The following is a 19,235-nucleotide window of genomic DNA, read 5'->3' on the forward strand; positions in this document are numbered from 1 at the left end:
TGTATATTTAGAAGACAGTGACCATTGAATCATAATGTTCAAGATGATGGTGGAGAAAGACAATGGTCAATCCAAACTAAGAAAAATTAATTGACAGTCAACTTCAATAAGGTAAGAATGGAGGAGGGAGGTGGGCAGGACAGGCTGAGCAAAAACTGTAAATAAGTAATGGATCACCTTTAGAGGTGATGAGTTGGGTAAAGATATATTCCCTCAAAAAAGAAAACTAAACAAATCCAGAGCACTCTGAATGACAAAGGAGATAAAAATTAAGATAAAGGAGAAAGAGCATTCTAATGACAGGTGCCATGTAGAAAATACAATTGAGAGCTAAGACGAATGTAGAAGGAAGGGTTAAAAAAACCATGAAAAACACATAAGGCGGAATTATAAGAAAAGCCTGGCAGCCAACATGAAGGAGAATCCCAAAGTCTTTCACAAGCATAAAAATAGTAAAAAAGGGGCTAGAAGAAGTAGTAGCCCATGAGGCATCAAAAGGCGATTTATACCTGGAGGCAGAAACATGGCTGATGTATTAGATGAATATACTGCATCTATCTCTGATGGCAGAGGCAGAAACCCAGTCATTAGAAGGCTTCAAAATTGACAACATTAGATGGATTGTTGGTACTTAAAGTTGACAAGGCTCCAAAATTGGTTGAGATGCATCCAAAGATACTGAAAAACGTGAGAGCAAAATTTGCATAGCCATAACCTTTCAGTTTTCCTTAGACTTATGGAAGGAGCAGAAAACTGGAAAATTGCAAATATCTTGCCTTTGTTCAAAAAAGCAAACACAATAAGCCTAGTAATTACAAACCAATCAGTTCAACCAGTGGTGGGGAAGCTTCCAAAAATGACTATTAATATTTATTAATGTTCAAGCTGGTGGCAGACTAGCAGGGCTGAGCCTGGGGCTCGTCCACTTCCACCTGCTTTCTTTCTCCTTTTGTCTTTTTTTCTTTTTGCTTTTGCTCTTTTTCTTTTCTTTAAAGCCTGGAGAAAGGCAGGTGAAGGAGGAAGCCGGCGGCAGAAGTGGCAACAATGCCAGGACCAGTTGAACATGGTTCCACTTCAGCCTCCAGTCTGCCGGCAAGCAAGAAGCAGGTCCTGGGCTGACTCCCTTGGCCTGGACTCACAGGCTGACCTAAGGTTCCAGGTCTACAGCTAGGCTCGGGTGCCTGAAGGAGCAAAAGCATTGGCAAAAGGGATGGTGGAGTATCCCGATGACCAATGACATAGCAGCAGTGTATGGAAGAACATTGGATGGGAGACAGAAAGTACAGAACTCAACCACCCCCAGGCCCGTGGCTCCAGCTCAGACACGACAGTCACAATTGTGATGGTGTCAGAGGCATGTAACAGAGACCCCAGTGCCTGTTACAGAGAGTCAGGCAGCCGTTTCAGAGACTCCAACTGATGTCAAGCAGTGACCAGAGGACCAGTAGAGGAGGAACAAGAAGGAAAGATGAACTTTATTGCAACAAAGTCTTGCAATATATTCAGTGTTTCAAATGGCAGAGTGTGGCGACACTTCAGATATAATATGGAAGCAAAAACTCTTTTCGTTGTATTTTTATGTACATGTGACAATAAATCTAAATCTTATTCTGCACAGAATTAGTAGTCACTTGGAAAAAGGTAAGTTGATTAGGACCAGCAAGCATGAATTTCTTGAAAGAAAATAATATTTAGCAAACTTGCTGGAGTTTTTTGAAGACATAACGAAGAAACTTAATGAAAGAAATTCAATATGGTGCTAAACAGCTTGAGAAAAGATATAACACATGGAATAAAAGGGACAGCAGCAATCGGATACAAAAATTGGCTGGGTGAAAGGAAACAAAAAGTTATAGTCAACGGATATTTATTGGAGTGGAAGAATATTTGCAATCAAGTTCCCAAGGGCTTGGTGAAGAGATCTTTGCTTTTCCTGATAAACATTAAAAATCTACATCTTGGGGTGCTGGGCAGAATTTCAAATATTGCAGATAATATGCAACTTAGAAATATTATTAATTGTGATGAGATCAGAGTAGAACTTCAAAAGAACTTAGACAAGTTGGTGGGATGAGCAGATGGGTGAAGGTTCAATGAGGTTTAATGCAGAGAAGTGTGAAGAAGTCAGAGGAATGTGGATAGACAAACATAAAGTAAGAGATACAATGTAAAGGGGTTGTAGGTGCTAAGGGACCTGAGTTCATATGTGCACAGAACATTAAAAGGTGTCAGGATGGGGAGACAGCAGTTAATAAAGCATACAATATTATTAATAGGGGCATAATTATTAATAGGGGCATAATACAAGAGCAAAGAGGAGATCCTAAACATGATCACCTGTAGTATTGTGCACAATTCTGAGCACCATATTTCAGAAAGAAGTGAACCCAATAGGGAGTGCGCATTAGAAATTTCCAAGAATGATTAGATTAGATTAGATTACATTACAGCGTGGAAACAGGCCCTTCGGCCCAACAAGTCCACACCGACCCGCCGAAGCACAACCCACCCATGCCCCTACATTTACCCCTTACCTCACACTACGGGCAATTTAGCATGGCCAATTCACCTGACCTGCACATCTTTGGACTGTGGGAGGAAACCGGAGTACCCGGAGGAAACCCACGCAGACACGGGGAGAACGTGCAAACTCCACACAGTCAGTCGCCTGAGGCGGGAATTGAACCCGGGTCTCAGGCGCTGTGAGGCAGCAGTGCTAACCACTGTGCCACCGTGCCGCCCACAATGGTTCCAGAGATGAGAAGCTTCAGATATGAGGATAGATTGCAAAGATGGGACTACTCTCCTTGGAAAGAAGGAGGATAAGAGGTAATCTGACAGCCGTTTTTAAAATAATGAGGCGACTAGATAAAGTAGCTAGGGAGATTCTATTCATGCTTGTAAAATGACCAAAAATAAGAGGGCACAGATTTGAAGTGATTTGTAAAAGAAGCAAAAAAATGATGAGTATGCACTGCTGTAATACAGAAAACCCAACTTGCCTGCGCATCCCTGAACACTATGACACAATTTAGCACGGTCAACCCACCTAAATTGTGCATCTTTGGACTATGGGAGGAAACTGGAGCACAGAGTGGAAACCCAAGCCAACACGCAGAGAATATGCAAACCCCCTGCAGACAGTCAGCTAAGGCTGGAATTGAACCTGGGTCCTTGGCGCTGTGAGACAGCAGTGTTAACACTGTGCCACCATGCTACCCTAACAGATTCTTACCCAAACCATTCCAGAAAAACAGTCCCAGCTGAAGTCTTCTGCACATCAATTACAGTCATAGTGGCCACAGGGATGGTGCCACCAATCCTAATAGGTGTGATTGGGGCCGACTGGCATGAGTACCCCCATGACTGGGGTAAAGTACTAGATTTTATTCTGTTCTATACCAGTGACTCACTTAATAAGTCCATCAGTTTTACTCCATTTGAATTAGCTCAGGGGCACCAAGTACAAGAGTCTCTGAAACTAATCAAGGGCAGGATTTTAGAACAGAAGGAAGAAATCTCTGTGTGAAATCATATAATAAAGTTCCAAAAATGATTTTCAAAGCACGTGAAGAGACTCAAGATCACTTGAAAATCTCCCAGATAGCAATGAAAAAACATGTAGAAAAGCATGCCAGGGCCTGAACCTTTCAGCTAGGAGATTATATGTTTGTGGTCCTGCCCATATCAGGCAAAACCAGTAAAACAATAATGGAAATTGTTGGAGAAACTCAACAGGTCTGGTGACATCTGTGGAGAGAAAGCAGAATTAATGTTTCGGGCCCAGTGACCCTTCTTCAGAACACCAGAAAAAGCCTGGTTCAGTGGCCTCTATAGAGTAGACAAGAAACTTGGAGAAGTGCATTATCTGACTGAAACCTCAGATCAGGGCAAAAAACAAAGGCTACATCATGTCAACATGACAAAGCAATACAAGTGCTGAGAAGGGTCAAACAGGTAAAGGTCGATTGCTATTGATTTAAAGGATGAGGGTAACAACGGAGATAAATTGAAGAGGGACATGAGTGAGGTTCACACTGAATCCTCTACTACCTGGCTAATCAATCAGGAATATTAATGAATTTATACACCTAATTTGCCCATTAGACGCAGAGCAGCAAGCAGACTTAACAAGACTGCTCACTGCAAGGATTTATGCAGAGGTAAATCAGCATGCATGATTCTAGCTCTACACAATGGGGATATGGAAGAGGTCATCCACTGGCTAGGCCAAGAGAAGCTGGGTCAAGTTCAGGAGAATAACTACAGGCTGGACAATAACTAATCAAACCAAGTAGGAGCCGCTGGAGCTCCATAACTCTGCTTACGTCCAAGCTGAACAACTCCTCAAAGCTCTGCATTGACTACCAAAAGGTTAATAAAGTGACCAGAACCAACCCCTGCCAATACTATGCCTGGGTGAAGTAGCCTACTTTACTGTTGAGCCATGCTATTCAGGCCCTAAAATACCCTAGCCAACTCTCAAAGGCCAATGTACCAGACAGTGGTAGCCTTATTTAATGGCATAATGTGCCTAGAATGCTTCTTCCAGAAAGTAAAGTCAGCTAACCTAGTGGTCAATTTCACAAATAACAAGTTCACTATGGCCCAAGTGGCCTATCTAGGACACTGTGGGTCAAGGACAAGTACTGCCTAGGTCATAAATGTATAAGGAAGCACAAGTCCTCATTCCCACAACAAAATGTGAAATCATGAGGTTTTTAGGGATGTGTGGGTTCTGCTGAACGTTTATCCCAAACTCCAGCACAGTAGGTGTGCCACAAACACATCTATGACAGAGAAAAGCCAAAGTAATATGAACAGAGAAATGTTATTTAACAGCTTTTGAAAAGCTAAAGGTAATTTAATATGTGAGACTATGTTTGTATCTCCACACTTTAACTAAACATTTAAAGTCGTTATTGATGTGAATGACACTGGGGTGGAGCTGTCCTCCTTCAGGAAGATGAATCTCAGATAGACAAACCTATTGACTAATTCTCCAAACAGCTAAACAAGCATTAGAAATCATCTCTGTACCTGTCCAACTATTTTTATTGACTTATCTACTTATTGATAAATCTCTCTGCTCCAGTGCATCCTTTAGAAAAGTATCCTTGTGCCAAAGTGCACCACCTCACAGTTTTCCATACTGAACTTCATCTGCCACCCTTCCTCCCACTCCACCATCATTTCAATGTCATTTTAAAATTCTACACTGCCGTCATCAAGTTGACAATTATCCCAAGTTTTGTGCGGCCTGTAATCTTTGAAACTGTCTCCTACACAACAAGATCTAGGTCATGTATTTAAAAAAAGTCAAGTACACAAAGGGTCTCAACACCAAATTCTCGGGTACCCCACTACAAACTTTTTTCCAGCCTGAAAAATACACCAACTATTAATCTCTGTGTACAATCCCTCAAGCAACTTTACATCCACATTGCTACTTTCCCTTTTACTCCATGATAACATAAGTCTGTTGTGTAGCTTTATATTGAACACTTTTTGGAAATCCACAGAAACCACATTTACTGGCTTCTCCTCATCAGCTCTCTCTGTTATCTCTTCAAAAAACTCCAGCAAGTTCATTAAATCCATCCTGACTCTTCTGAATTCACAATCATTTTTCCTTAATTCATATAGTTCTATCTGAATAATGTTTCTGAAAGTTTCTCCACCACTAAAGTTAAACTGACCAATTAAACTGTTGGTGCTGAAAAATGTGTTGCTGGAAAAGCGCAGCAGGTCAGGCAGCATCCAGGGAGCAGGAGAATCGACGTTTCGGGCATAAGCCCTTCTTCAGAAAGCCCTTCATTCCTGAAGAAGGGCTTATGCCCGAAACGTCGATTCTCCTGCTCCTCGGATGCTGCCTGACCTGCTGCGCTTTTCCAGCAACACATTTTTCAGCTCTGATCTCCAGCATCTGCAGTCCTCACTTTCTCTTAGTTAAACTGTTGGGCCTGTCTAGCTGATAATGTGTGTTTAATTTATGTTGAATCTGGCTGTCAGAGTTTAGGCAAAGTTCGCACTTGGATTTTGCTTTGCTTGCAAAATACTCGTTTTAACCTATGGAACCCTGTTGTTTCATTTAGTCAGTAACCTGAATTTCAGTTTTTTAAATGAAGGTCTTTAGTGAGATCATACAGATTTAAATTTTTGTGATGGTTTTTGAACCTCTGTACCCAGAACATTTGCCTGAGCCTCAGTGACAATTCCATTGTGCTACTGTCTCCCCAGACTTGTAAAAGTTAGCTCAACACAATTTCTGTGAATGAAACACAAGGAGGTATCGAATGAGGTGTCAGTAACTATTGCCATATTTGCCCATCAATTGTGTCTTCATCTTCATTTCATTGTCAAATTCCAGACAGCACAACAAACCTATGGATTCACAACCAAACAGTAAAATCAAGCCTACATTTCTTGAAAAAAACTAATTAACATACTAAAATTGACCAGACCAGACTTGCTTTTTCTTGAAAGCAGACGAACACATTTGTATTAATTGCAGAAAGGGGCAGGAGGGAATTGGCTTCCTTATGTATTGTCAATTTCTACTATTTTAACTTTGCAGATCAATGTGTTCAGACCATTAAAATTTGATCCAAACCCTGAAAAAAAAAATCTATACATAGACTAATTAAACTATGTTGTGAAGATAAAATATTAACAAAATAAATAAACTTCATATTACTCTTCTGACTTTGTACTCCTGGCTCTTTCAGACATTTTCCTATGTTTAAGCTACATTAGCCACTTGAAGGCTCACCGATGAATTCATCTTTTAAAATGCAAGTCACTCCAATCAGGGCATATGAGGGTCAGATTGTTATTAGTTCACAGAGTAGACACAAATTAGAAGAGGGATCAACTTCTTTGCATTACCTTTATGAGCATCAGTGCTTCGCTCAGTTCAGTCACATCAATATCACTCTCCTGAAATTAAAATGGTCAATAAAGAGCATTATTAAATGGAAATGAATAATACAGGGATAACTGAAAATGACATACTAGATTCTCACCAAATATGACATTTGGCTTGAATATCATGAATAAATAAACCAGTGCATTCTACATTCTTTTTCCCAAGACTTGATGAAGCAGAAAGCTGGTATATTTACGCCATGCATAAAACATTTCATGCATTCCATTGTCACATTCTGGCAGATATAAATGCAATTCAGGTAAGTATCTTACTTTGGTGAAGAACTTCATGCGCTCTTTCAGTTCATCCAGCTGTTGCTTGTGTTCAAGATAGTGCAGCTGAAGCTCTTTGTTCTCCTGGGAGAGTCGTTCATTTTTTTCTGATGTTTGTTATACAATAAATGGAAATAATAGAGAAACAAAATCAGGCGACAATGTCTTAAAACAAGAATGTAACAATGGATGTATCTAATACCAGTGTATTCAAAAGAAGAATGCAAGGAATCCAGATTTTGTCCGGAAGAGCTGAACATTTTATGTTTTCTATCATTTCATTTAAAATCCTGTGAGAAAAATTCCTATAAGTTTATGTAACAGAACAGTAAAAATGCTGTTCAGAAGATTTACAAATGTGTTACAAATAGTAAAAAAAACAATAAATTTACAGTAATTTGCCATTTGTTAAGATGAGTTGTTTCCTACATTACAATGGAGACTAGCATCACAAACATTTCATTGATATAAAGCACTTGAAGACATTCAGAGGACATGAAATCTGCAATATAAATGCAAGTCTGTCTGTGTGAGTAATTGGAAATTTCCTATATATTGCAAATGACAACTGGAATCTTATGATTGAGGAGTATTTATCCTTAAGGTTTAAACATACTTCAATGGCTGGTCATGAAAATTGTTTGAAAGGGTGTGAAATTACAATATAGTCATCTTGATTTACTGTCTTAGAGGCAAAAAGAACTGCAGATGTTGGAAGCCAAAGTAGACAAGCAGGAAGCTGGAAGAACACAGCAAGGCAAGTAGCAACAAGAGGTGGAAAAATCAACATTTCGGTTGTAACCCCTCTAACCTGAAACGATGACTTCTCCATGTCCTGATGCTGCCTAGCTTGCTGTGTTCTTCCAGTCTCCGGCTTTGCTTACCATCTATCTAAAGTGAAATTATTGTTACAAAACCAATACTCATAATCAGCAAGTTCATATTAATATTTTAGGAGCATGTTTTAGTTTGACAAGGTTATATTTTTAAGCATTATGGAGTTAAAATGTTAGACTTCAGAAATCTCAAATAGGGTTCCACCTGTATTTAGAGGTCAGAATTAGGATGGTGAAAGCCTGAAAAACATCAGGTTGTCCTCAGTTAGTTAGGGAACTGCAGACAACAAGTCTGAGAAGAACTCCCCTGACTTCATTAGGTATTTAAAATACTCATACAAAACTTTGGGTCAAAAGATGGGATTTTGAAGCCACAGGTTAAAGAGACATTTCAATTAACGTCAGTTACCACGAATATGAGTAATTCAGGTGGAGCCTTGGTTGGAACTCTGGGAAGATGTCTGTGGGATTTGTCCAGAAATGTTTTGAGTTTGATCTAAAAGCACCTATGTTGAGTTCAGAGAAAGAAAGAGTCTGCAAAGATTTGAAAAGCAGCCCTGATACATGTGCTATCAAAATCAAGTGTATTTCTGAGTTGATGGAACTAAGAAGTTAGCCCATGAAGCGTAGTGAAGCCTACATTCAACTGAGAAGTCCACAGGCTTTGAAGAAATGTTGGAAGGATCCAAATGAAATTGCATACTTTAGAGAATAGTTCGAACATTGAAAAGAAATTGAAACAAATTCTTAAGAGCTTTGGAACTTTGATATTGTGAAAGGCTTGATAACCAGCCAAAGCCTTTGTGGTGGGAAGTCAGAAAGAAATGCCTTGCAATATACAGGATAGCATTCACTTAAAGGAATGTTTAGTTAGTCATGTTTGTTTTATTTGTTTCTTCTACAGTAAAATTTAATTGTTTTGAACAGTGAAATCATTGTGGTGTAATTGCTTTCAGTTGATCAGTGAGTATTTAAATTTCTCTTTAAACATTAATGACCTCTGTGGGAATTATAATAAAAACGTCTTGTATGATATAAGAAATAAATTAAAATATTATTTTGCAAAGTAGCAGATGTTATTTTAAATATAAAAAAATGTATGGCACATTCATCCCACAGATCTCGTCTAACTTTCCTTCTTATGGATATCATACACTCATCAGTATTGTTTTCAGTATATTCATTGGAGCTTTCCATAGACGTACAAAACAAGTGATACTGGATTGGATGCTCCTCATACAATTCTCCAATCAGCTGTAAGCAATTGGAGAGGAATTTAAGATGTGCTGTATGAGTGGCTGATCTAATATTGCCAATTTTACAGGCATGTTGAAGTCTAAACTCTCCTCTACTGCGTAGTATAGTCAAATTTGAGCAATGTGACCTGTGAAAACAGCAACATATAATCGAGGCACCAAAGTATTTGTTTGGCATGAATTTAAAACTAAACATATTAATTGATTCCATATGGATAGTGGCTTGGCTCCCTTGATTTTGGTTTACTAATCAAGGCCACGCTGATGTGGGATCAATGTAATCCTAACAGATGAGCAAGTTAAAAGTAGTGTTTTCCAACATTTTGATTACTAACTGCATGAAAGCAAGGAAAATAATGCTTTATGTAAAACTGAACCCATATTATTCCAAACATCACTATCTGATACTTCAGCAAACATTTTTAGATACGTGACAAACATTTCCAGGTATCATTTTGGAGTTTTGATTTTAGAGTGGCGGCATGTGGGTGTTTGTTGGTTTTGTTAAGGGTTTTCTTTGTAAAATAAACAAAATCAGTGAAACTTTCCAGAATAATGATCTGAGCCAATATGTGTCAGAGAGCAGGTAACTCCATTCATAGTTTCGGAGAAGCTCTGGAGTGTTATTGGAATAAGATGTTTTTACTATGAGGCTAACAACAAATCCAGTAAACATGCAATATCATTAATTCGGTTCAGAAGCAAGTATTTTTCAGTTCAATTATAAAACACCAGAGCAGTGGTTAGAAGCAAGCATAGTTTCTCTTCTGGAGTTGAGTTTTGTCACAGCAGTTATCGAACCATAAAGATGTACAACATGGAAACAGATCCTGTAGTCCAACTCATCTATGCTGACCAGATATCCTAATTAATTCACTCCCATTTGCCAGGACTTGGCCCCTATCCCTCTAAACTCTTCCCATTCATATACCCATCCAAATGTCTAAGTTACCTCAGTGGAAAGGTACCTTGTGAACTCCCAAAGTTTGGTGGAAATCTGCAGGTTATTAGAAGCTGAGAAGATTTAAGCTCTCCGTATGTGAGTATTGATGTGGGAAAATTGCATAGTTCACAAGAAATAAACTGGGGAAAAATAGTGTAATAGAAATTAAAAATTTGATAGAGAATCAATTTCTCGAGAAAGTAATCTCTGTAAATTGATGGTGAGAGGAAGTAGGTTGAAAGCTCTGTTTTAAGATTTTTCGAAACTGTATTCTATATCTAGATAGCTTGTTTTTGTTTTGTTTTTGTCTTTCTATAATCAACCACTGTTGTTAAAGAAACTCAGTAGCCTTGCTTAACTGTGTTTCAGCGATTGACGATTATTTTAACTAAACTAAAAAAGAAAATATGGTCTATCATCACAACAATTTGGGACTAGCCTCACCATATCAATTGCAGCTCACCACCATTTTCTCAAAGGCAATTAGAGTTAAGCTGTTTTACCCAGCAATGCCCACTTCCCATTAATGAGTAACAAAATTTCAAATTAGTTTCAAGATTAATGCATATTGCAAATTGTCAATAAAGGATAGATTAGAAATTAGACCTTCTTGCATCCATTTTACATGTGAAAATTGGGAACAACAGGATTCAATTTTAGATTGTCATTTACTTCCCCTCAAAGAAACTTGAAAAACATCCAAATCAATATTGAGTTATGTCATTTTTCAAGAATCCCTGATAAATACCTGATAAGGCATGTTAAGTCCCTTACATATGTACATAAATAACAGGTCATTTAATTTCTGCCTCTACAAGTAACTAACAAGTACTACATTGGAGAAATTATACATAAATTTACAATGGTATTTAAATATCATTTTAAAAGTCTGTTGAATATGTTTTAAGTAATTTTGAATTAGAATTTGAACTAGCACATTTTTTGTCAGTTAATATATTGTTCCTTTTGTCATTTAAAATGCTCATTTAATTAATCATTAAATATTTGTCAATATAAAAATCTACAGCAATTGCTGTTACTTTGGTCATAAAATTATCATTCCTAACTTGTAGAATTTCTGTGTAGTCTGCATTTTAGTTTTTTACCCACTTCCTTAACAGACCTTTTTATTTAAAGAATAATACATCATAATTGTTCTGTAGCGACACTACAATTAAAAACATGATACAACTGCAGGGTATTATTTTGCTTACAGTGTAATTCTGGAAAATTCTAACATCTTACAGATGCTCATTTCTTAACCCTTTTTAGTCCATTCTATTAAATATAACATTTTGAAACCACAAGCATTTTGCATTGTAATGACCATCAAGAAGAAACTGTCTCTTTGGGACATGTTATATGAAAATGTATAGTATTTGAGAGGAAAAGACCATGGCTAATGTTACTTCATCTAATACGTATCTCAACTGTATATTAGTACTTTTTAGATGTTAAATAGTTTTTCATATCTTGTGACTTATTTATCTTGTGTGCGAACTGATGCTCATCTTGGAAGCTGAAAAACCAACAAAGATTCACTCTGTTTGTCTGTTTGCAATTGAATTTCAACCACTCCAATATTTTCAACTTAATAAGAGGCATAACTGGGAAATGATGAATGCATAAAAAAACACAATTTTGAAGCATTTGTCTACAATTATTCAAAAGATTACACATGTAATACATTTCAAAACCACAGGACCACATCTCATAATTCAAAGTATTTCCAATTTAAAATCAGCAAATTTGCCATTAAACAATTTTATCACAAGTATCTGAAGCTCCTTAACTATCAATAAAAATATGGTTCTGCATAAGGGTTGTGAAGTACTGACAATTAGAAACTGAGATGAAAATTAAAATGGTGTGTAATTATAATCAGAATGAATTTGTAAATTACAAAATAAACAGAAAATTAAGTCAGGAGAGTTTCCAGTTTTGATTGTCATACTTGCTGAATAATTCTGTGCAAATCTCAGCTAACACATCCTGCCCATGCTCATAGGTGAAAGCCAGAATCACAGGTTCATAGATTTGTACAGTAACGAAACAGACTCTGGTCCAACTCATCCATGCCGATCAGGTATCTTAAATTAATTTAGTTCCATTCAGATTCTTATTTGTAATACATTGGACAAGAGCAGCAATTGCCCAGTGGGAGCCCTATATCAAAATTTGTTCAGAAATTCCTACATTTTAATGGACAATAATACTGAATGCTACCTCACTGTTCCTGTGTCAAATCCATACACTCCTCATCGTGAAAAGGCATGATCATAATAAGTCATACAAAAATACTTCACAAAATAATCTACCATTTAGTGGATCTGCTCAGGATCTGTGGTGGACTTGGAACACTGCATTTGCATTGGTTGGATGGTCCCAACATTGCTCCTACACAGGGAGGGTATAGGGCCTTACCCTGAACTAATCATTACCTTTAAAATTGGATGGCAGATTTAAAAAAGGTTAAGACACTCAAATTTGTATCTCTTCGTTGTTGTAGAAATTTTAAGTTTCTTCTTGTAATGGATTGCAGACTATAATTCCATAGTGTACCACCCGCTCACATATAATTTGCATTACTGCTTCAATTGAAATTATTTACGATGCCAAGCAGATGTAAGCAAAAAAACTCCTGAAATTTAATCACCATTGTGGTATGTATTCATGAATGCAGATTTTGTAGGCTTCATTTACTTTACAAGCAAAGATACCTCTTTCCAGTTTTATTTTGTCCAAGATGTCATTTTTGTCAGCCAGGTCAGATTTTAGTGCGGTCTCGAGCTGTGCAATCTGTAGTTTCAGCTGCTGTTCCTTCAACTTCCACTCTTGTTCATGGGTCATGTCAAAAGCACTGTAACCAAACATGTGGCATGTGAAGAACTATTGGAAGTAATCCTCCACAGAGAATAATAATTAAAACAAAAAAGCCTTAGTGGCACAGAGACTGCTGTCATCATGTCTCAGGAATTAAGCAAACATATGCTGGTCTGCTGCTGTTGAAACCAAGGCGCCTTGCTCAGGCTGCGGTTAAATCACATGAAAGAGTTTGTGGGATGAGCAAAGGCACTGGCCTTAATTTAGAGATCCATGGCCAAAAAAACCTGGCATCACTTGGATCTGCGGGACAAGGAAAGGAATTCATCTATGTACACCAGGGGAATACATAGATCAAAATTATCAAGCAACAGAGGAGGCACAAAACTTTCCATAAAAAAATGCCAATATTCCCTCAATTTAAATGACTTTAAATGACATCTAATCTCTTTTCAGGGGTGTGTAGCAGTCGCATTATTAAAAAAAAATGCCTGGTTGCAACGAAATGAAACCACAAGTCACTAATGTTGTTACATTTTAAACACTGTGACCACAGAATGACTATTGTGCATTTATAATGCAGCCATTATGAACAATGGCAGAAATGAAGAGGTATAGTTTAGAGGATGCTGTTTTATAGCATGCAATTAGAAAGCAAAATGAGCTTGTACACAGGAGTAAAACAGGTAATTAGAAATCATCAAAAGAGGGTAGAAGTACAAATTATATACATTTTTGCAAAGGAGTTACCTTAATAAGTAAGAATGGTTAATTAAAATAACAGCTTAGTAAAATACCCTTCTCTTGCATCAGCCGATAACTTGAATGAGAGAAAAAAGTTATACAATTTAATCGAGTTTAGGGAAACCAATTAAGAACATTCAAAAGTAAATAATGAGCTGTACATAAACTGCAGTTTGGCAAAAACAACAAAAGAAGATTTTGAGAAACACAGAGGCAACATAAATTATCACAAAAAAAAATCAGTTTCTAAAAGCAATATTTTATGGATAAGGATTTTCATAGTGTCACTAAATTCAACTGACAAAAAGCAAGTAAGTCATTTTGTTTTAAAGTTAAAAGAAATACTGCACTCTATTTAAGAAAGATACATAGTTTAAACGTACACTTGCAAACAAGGTTTTTGAGCAACTATTCCATTTATATGGTGTTCGGTTACAGTGAACTTCAGCCTTTAACAAAAATTGGAATTCAAAAGATGTACCATTATTGTTTTCTCTTTTACAGTTTGGATAATCGTTGCTGTGTTGTGCTGTATAGCTGTAGTTACCTTTGATATAAGATGTGTAGTTTATATGTATTATTATTTATTTTTGAGTTTAGATTTTCTTTGGTAGTATGGGCTTTGGTAGTTATGAAATAGGATACCTTAGTATAGAGGGGTTTAGTTTGAAAAATCAAGGCCAGAAGTGTTGAGTTAAAAACCTGAATATTTTATTTGAAGCCAGAAAGTTTGATCTCTGTTGTGTAAATAATCAAGGAAAAGATGATGAAGCTCTTAAGACAGAACCTGTTAAGTCAAACCTATGGATGTATTAGAAACGTTCACTCTCTGTCTGCTAGTTGAGTACTGTACAGCGATAGTGTTAGGATAGATGAAATGTGTCAGTGAAAGACCACAACATTAAATTAAAAAATATCTGTTAAGCTAGATTTCAGTCTGGAATCTGACTTGTCCAGTCGACGGTGTGATCATAATATTATCACAGAATTCGGACAGAGAACATTACACATTTGTCATTTTCTGTCAAGAATGAACAGTTTGCTAAATAAGGTGCCTTATAACGAATGAGGTAAAGAAAGGTAATGATATTTCCCTAATGGTATGTGCAATTACATTGTGAAATATATCTTGTGTACACAAACTCGAGTGATATGTGGTTCAGAGTAAACAAAATGGCTTTGGTATAAACAGAAGATCGAATTTGCCATTTTAAAGTAGAAGTAAATTGCCTTTTAACTAAAAGAGCTCAGTTTGCTTTGACACTTCCATGAAACAGACCTTTTTTTAAAAAGTGCAAAGTTAATGTATATGTGTTAAGATCTTTCAACTGTAGAAATCTTTACACTTAGCACTAAATGGGTGTAATAAAAGGCAGCAAGAATTTTCTAAATTATCTAGAAACTTTTCACTGAGTACATGTAAGGTAGATTTTCAAATGCATTTAGAAGTATCTACATGAGGTCAAAAATGAACACATTTCTCACTTAGTTTTTATTGGTGTTTTACAGTGACTTCATGTTTATGTGTTAGAGCAGTCAAATGCAAGTTTTAGTCTTGATTTGAATTTGTCTCATATCAGGTTTTGTATTTTTGTATCTAGACAGCCAGATATCACTAAGACAAATAACTTCCATGGTCAATCTTGCAGCACACCTCCTGCACAGTAATCATTCAGCATTATTGAGGGTTGCTGTGAAGAATCCCATAACTCAAACTTTACCACCTTCATATTTTGGAAGAGAAAGTGTTGTCAAAGATAGAATTCAAGGAAAAACTGGGAGGATATCAACAGGAAAAGAATAACACAAGATTAAGAATAATTCATTAAGTCGGATTCTGCAATTCTATTAGATTATGGCACATACGTACCTTGCAACTCCACATCCTCATCTTTTATCCATATCCTTTTATGTTCTTAAGTATGAAAAAAATTGCTAATGTTAGTTTGTTTTACCATCCTCCCTCAACTGATGAATCAGTAGTCTTCCATGTTGAACAACACTTGGAGGAAGCACCGAGGGTAACAGGGCAGAGAATATACTCTGGGTGGGAGATTTCAATGCCCTCTGCCAAGAGTAGTTGGTAGTTGCAGTACGGATTGAGCTGGTTGGGCCCTAAATGACATAGCTGCTAGACTAGGTGTGCAGTAGGTCATCAGGGAACAGCAAGAGGGAAAAACATACTCGATCTTATCCTTAAAAATCTGCTGTCTGCAGATCCAAATGTCCACGACAGCACTAATAAGACTGGCTACTGCACAATCCTTGTGGAGAAAAAGTTCTGCTTTCACATTGAGAATACCTTCCATTGTGTTGTGTGGCACTATCACCATGCTAAACGGGACAGACTTCGACTCGATCTAACAACTCGAGACTGCGCATTCACAAAGCACTGTGGACCATCAATAGTAGCAAAATTGTATTCTGGCATAATCTGCAACCTCATGGCCTGGCATATCCCTCATTCAACTAATGCCATCAAGCCAGAAGATCAACTCTGATTCAGTGGAGAGTACAGGAGGGCATAACCAAGACTGAGGTATCAATCTGATGAAACTACCAAACAGGTAGCTTCCATGCCAAACAGCATAAGCAGCAAAGGATAGATAGAGCTCAGCAATCCCACAACCAATGGATCAGATTTAAGCTCTACAGTACTGCCACATCCAGTCATGAATGGTTATGGACAATTAAACAATTCACTGGAGGAACATGCTCCACAAATATCCCATCCTCAATTATGGATGAGCCAACACATCAGTTCAAAAAATAAGGCTGAAGCGGTTTCAGCAATCTTCAGCCAGAAATGCCAACTGGATGATCCATCTCCACCTTCTCCACTTGGCATCACAGAGACCAGTCTCCAATTCAAATCAATGATATCAAGAAATGGTTGGAGGCACTATATACTGCAAAGACTATGGACATTGGAACATTCTGGCAATAGGACTGATGACCTGTACTCCAGAACTTCTAGCTTCCCTAGCGAAGCTCTTCCAGTAGTGCCCCATCAGTTTACTCTCAATCATCAGCAAAGTGACAGAAGATGTCATCAACAGCACCAGCTCAGCAATAACCTGCTCAGTGATGGCCAGTTGTGTTCTGCTCTGGCAGTCAGCGTTTGACCCTATTACAGCTTTGGTTCAAACAAGGATCAAGGAACTGAATTCCAGAGGTGAAGTAAGAGTGAAAGCCCTTGATATTAAGGCCAAATTCAACAGACTGTGGCATTGAGGAAACTGAGCAAAATTGGAATCAATGGGTATCTAGGGTCAAACGCTTCGCTGGTTGGAATAATACCTAGCACACAGGAAGATAGCTGTGGTTGTTGGAGGGGAGGTCAGTCATCTCAGCAGGAGTTTCTCAGGGTAGTGTTTTAGGCCCAACCATCTTCATATGCTTCATCAATGATCTTTCCTCCGTTATAAGGTCAGAAGTGGGTATTTTCACCATGATTGCGCAATGTTCATTCACAACTTCTCAGATATTGAAACAATCCATGTTCAAATTCAATATTTAGATTTGGGCTAACAAGTAGCAGGTAACATTTGCACTACACAAATGCCAGGCAATGACCATCTCCAATAGGAGACAATTGCCACCCCTTGACATTCAATGGTATTGCTGTAACTGAGTACCCCACAATCAACATCCTTGGGATTACCACTGACCTGAAACTCAACTGGATTCAACATATAAACATAGTGGCTACAAGACAGGTCAGAGGCTAGGAATACTGCGGCAAGGAACTCACCTACGGAATCCCCAAAGCCTGTCCACCATGTACAAGGCGCAAGTCAGGAGTACAACTGAATATTCCCCATTTGCCTGGATGGGTGCAGCCCCAACAACACTCAAGAAGCTTGACAACATCCAGGACAAAGCAGCCTGCTTGATTGGCCCCACATCCACAAACTTCCACTCCCTCCATCGACTTCCACCAACACTCAGTAGAAGCAAAGTCTACTACCTGTAAGATGCACTGCAGAAATTCACCAAAGGTCCTTTAGCAGTATCTTCCAAACCCATGACCACTTCCATTTGAAGGACAAGAGCAGCAGATGCATGGGAACACCACCATCTGAAAGTACCTCTGCAAGCCACCAACTATCCTGACTTGGAAATACATCGCAGTTCCTTCTTCAAGGTCCTGCAACACCCTCCCTAGAGGCATTGCAGATCAACGTACAGCACATGGACTGCAGCATTCGAGTAGGCAGCTCATCACCATCTTCTCAAGGGGCAATAAATGTTGGTCAGCCAGCTATGCCCCCCATCCACAAGTGACTAATTTAAAAATAAACTTAAAATATAATTTAGAAAGCTTCAATTGGCCAATATCTAAAGATACTTAAACAGAATGTTCGAGATTTATGTTGCACTTTATGTGAAAAAATACCTCTTAATTTCACTATTAAATGGCTGAATTCTAACTTTAAATTTGTATCCCTTGCTCTATATTCCATAACCAAAGAAACAGAAAATCTATCAAATCCTTTAATTATTTGATTAAACCAATTAGATGATGACTAGAAGTTGAGGAAATTAAAACCATAGATGGAATCTTCCCAACCCATGTAGGAAATGGCAAGGCAGTTGGTAAAATACGGCAAGAGCAGACAAATGAGATAGAGTCATAGAGTCACAGAGACGTACAGCATGGAAACAGACCCTTCGGTCCAAACCGTCCATGCTGACCAGATATCCCAATCCAATCTAGTCCCACCTGTCAGCACCTGGCCTATATCCCTCCAAGTCCTTCCTATTCATATACCCATCCAAATGCCTCTTAAAATGTTGCAAATGTACCAGCCTCCAGCACATCCTCTGGCAGCTCATTCCATACACGTGCCACCCTCTGTGTGAGATGCTCAATATTGACAAAAATATCTGATTTCTAGTCAAGGTTTAAACCGAAAGACAAAACTCTTGTGAGTGAGTGGTGAGAGGTTACATTATATGCATTAATATCACATTTTCAATTCTCTCCTCATGTATGTTCTCCCATTCAGCAAAGAGAAGCGAGACAGCAACAGTTACTAATGTACAAGTCTGAGCAGGTATCTCACTGCTTGAATATTCCAGACTTCACCTGGAAATCTCTCAGTATGCTCCATTAGCAACGACTGTCTACATTCTTCATCCATGAAGTTTTGCAGTAGACATGCACCAATGTCACCAGCGTATCTCTGAATTACATTGAATACAGTTTTCCACTTCTGTATTGCACTTTGGAGCGCCACGTGCATTGAAATTCCACTGCAAAGCCACTTTGAGTGCAGGGACAGCCATTCTCCCAGATCGCAGAAGGGCTCATTTCAAGGTTAACAGAGCAAGCTAAGAACAAGAGGCAAAGACTTAATTGTTGAAAAGACTGGGGCCATTTTCCCTGGAGCATTGGAACCTGAGGGATAATCTTATAGAAATTTATAA

General features: G+C 38.1%; 1 protein-coding gene across 5 annotated transcripts in view; it reads right to left on the minus strand.

The window, feature by feature from the left end:
* Nucleotides 1-19,235, minus strand: part of rpgrip1l (RPGRIP1 like) — a 225,810-nt gene that overhangs the window by 131,053 nt on the left and 75,522 nt on the right. For all 5 annotated transcript variants that reach the window (XM_043706986.2, XM_043706987.2, XM_087995908.1 and 2 more), the window contains exons 10-12: nt 12,956-13,095; nt 7,201-7,307; nt 6,889-6,939 (exon numbers count right to left, since the gene is read on the minus strand). In XM_043706986.2, the coding sequence (XP_043562921.2) occupies nt 6,889-6,939; nt 7,201-7,307; nt 12,956-13,095 (298 nt within the window). The remainder of the gene's footprint in view (nt 1-6,888; nt 6,940-7,200; nt 7,308-12,955; nt 13,096-19,235) is intronic.

Source organism: Chiloscyllium plagiosum, unplaced genomic scaffold (genome assembly GCF_037043375.1).
Source record: "Chiloscyllium plagiosum isolate Xiang-an unplaced genomic scaffold, Cpla_swu_hap1 HiC_scaffold_17, whole genome shotgun sequence".
Lineage (NCBI taxonomy): Eukaryota > Metazoa > Chordata > Chondrichthyes > Orectolobiformes > Hemiscylliidae > Chiloscyllium > Chiloscyllium plagiosum.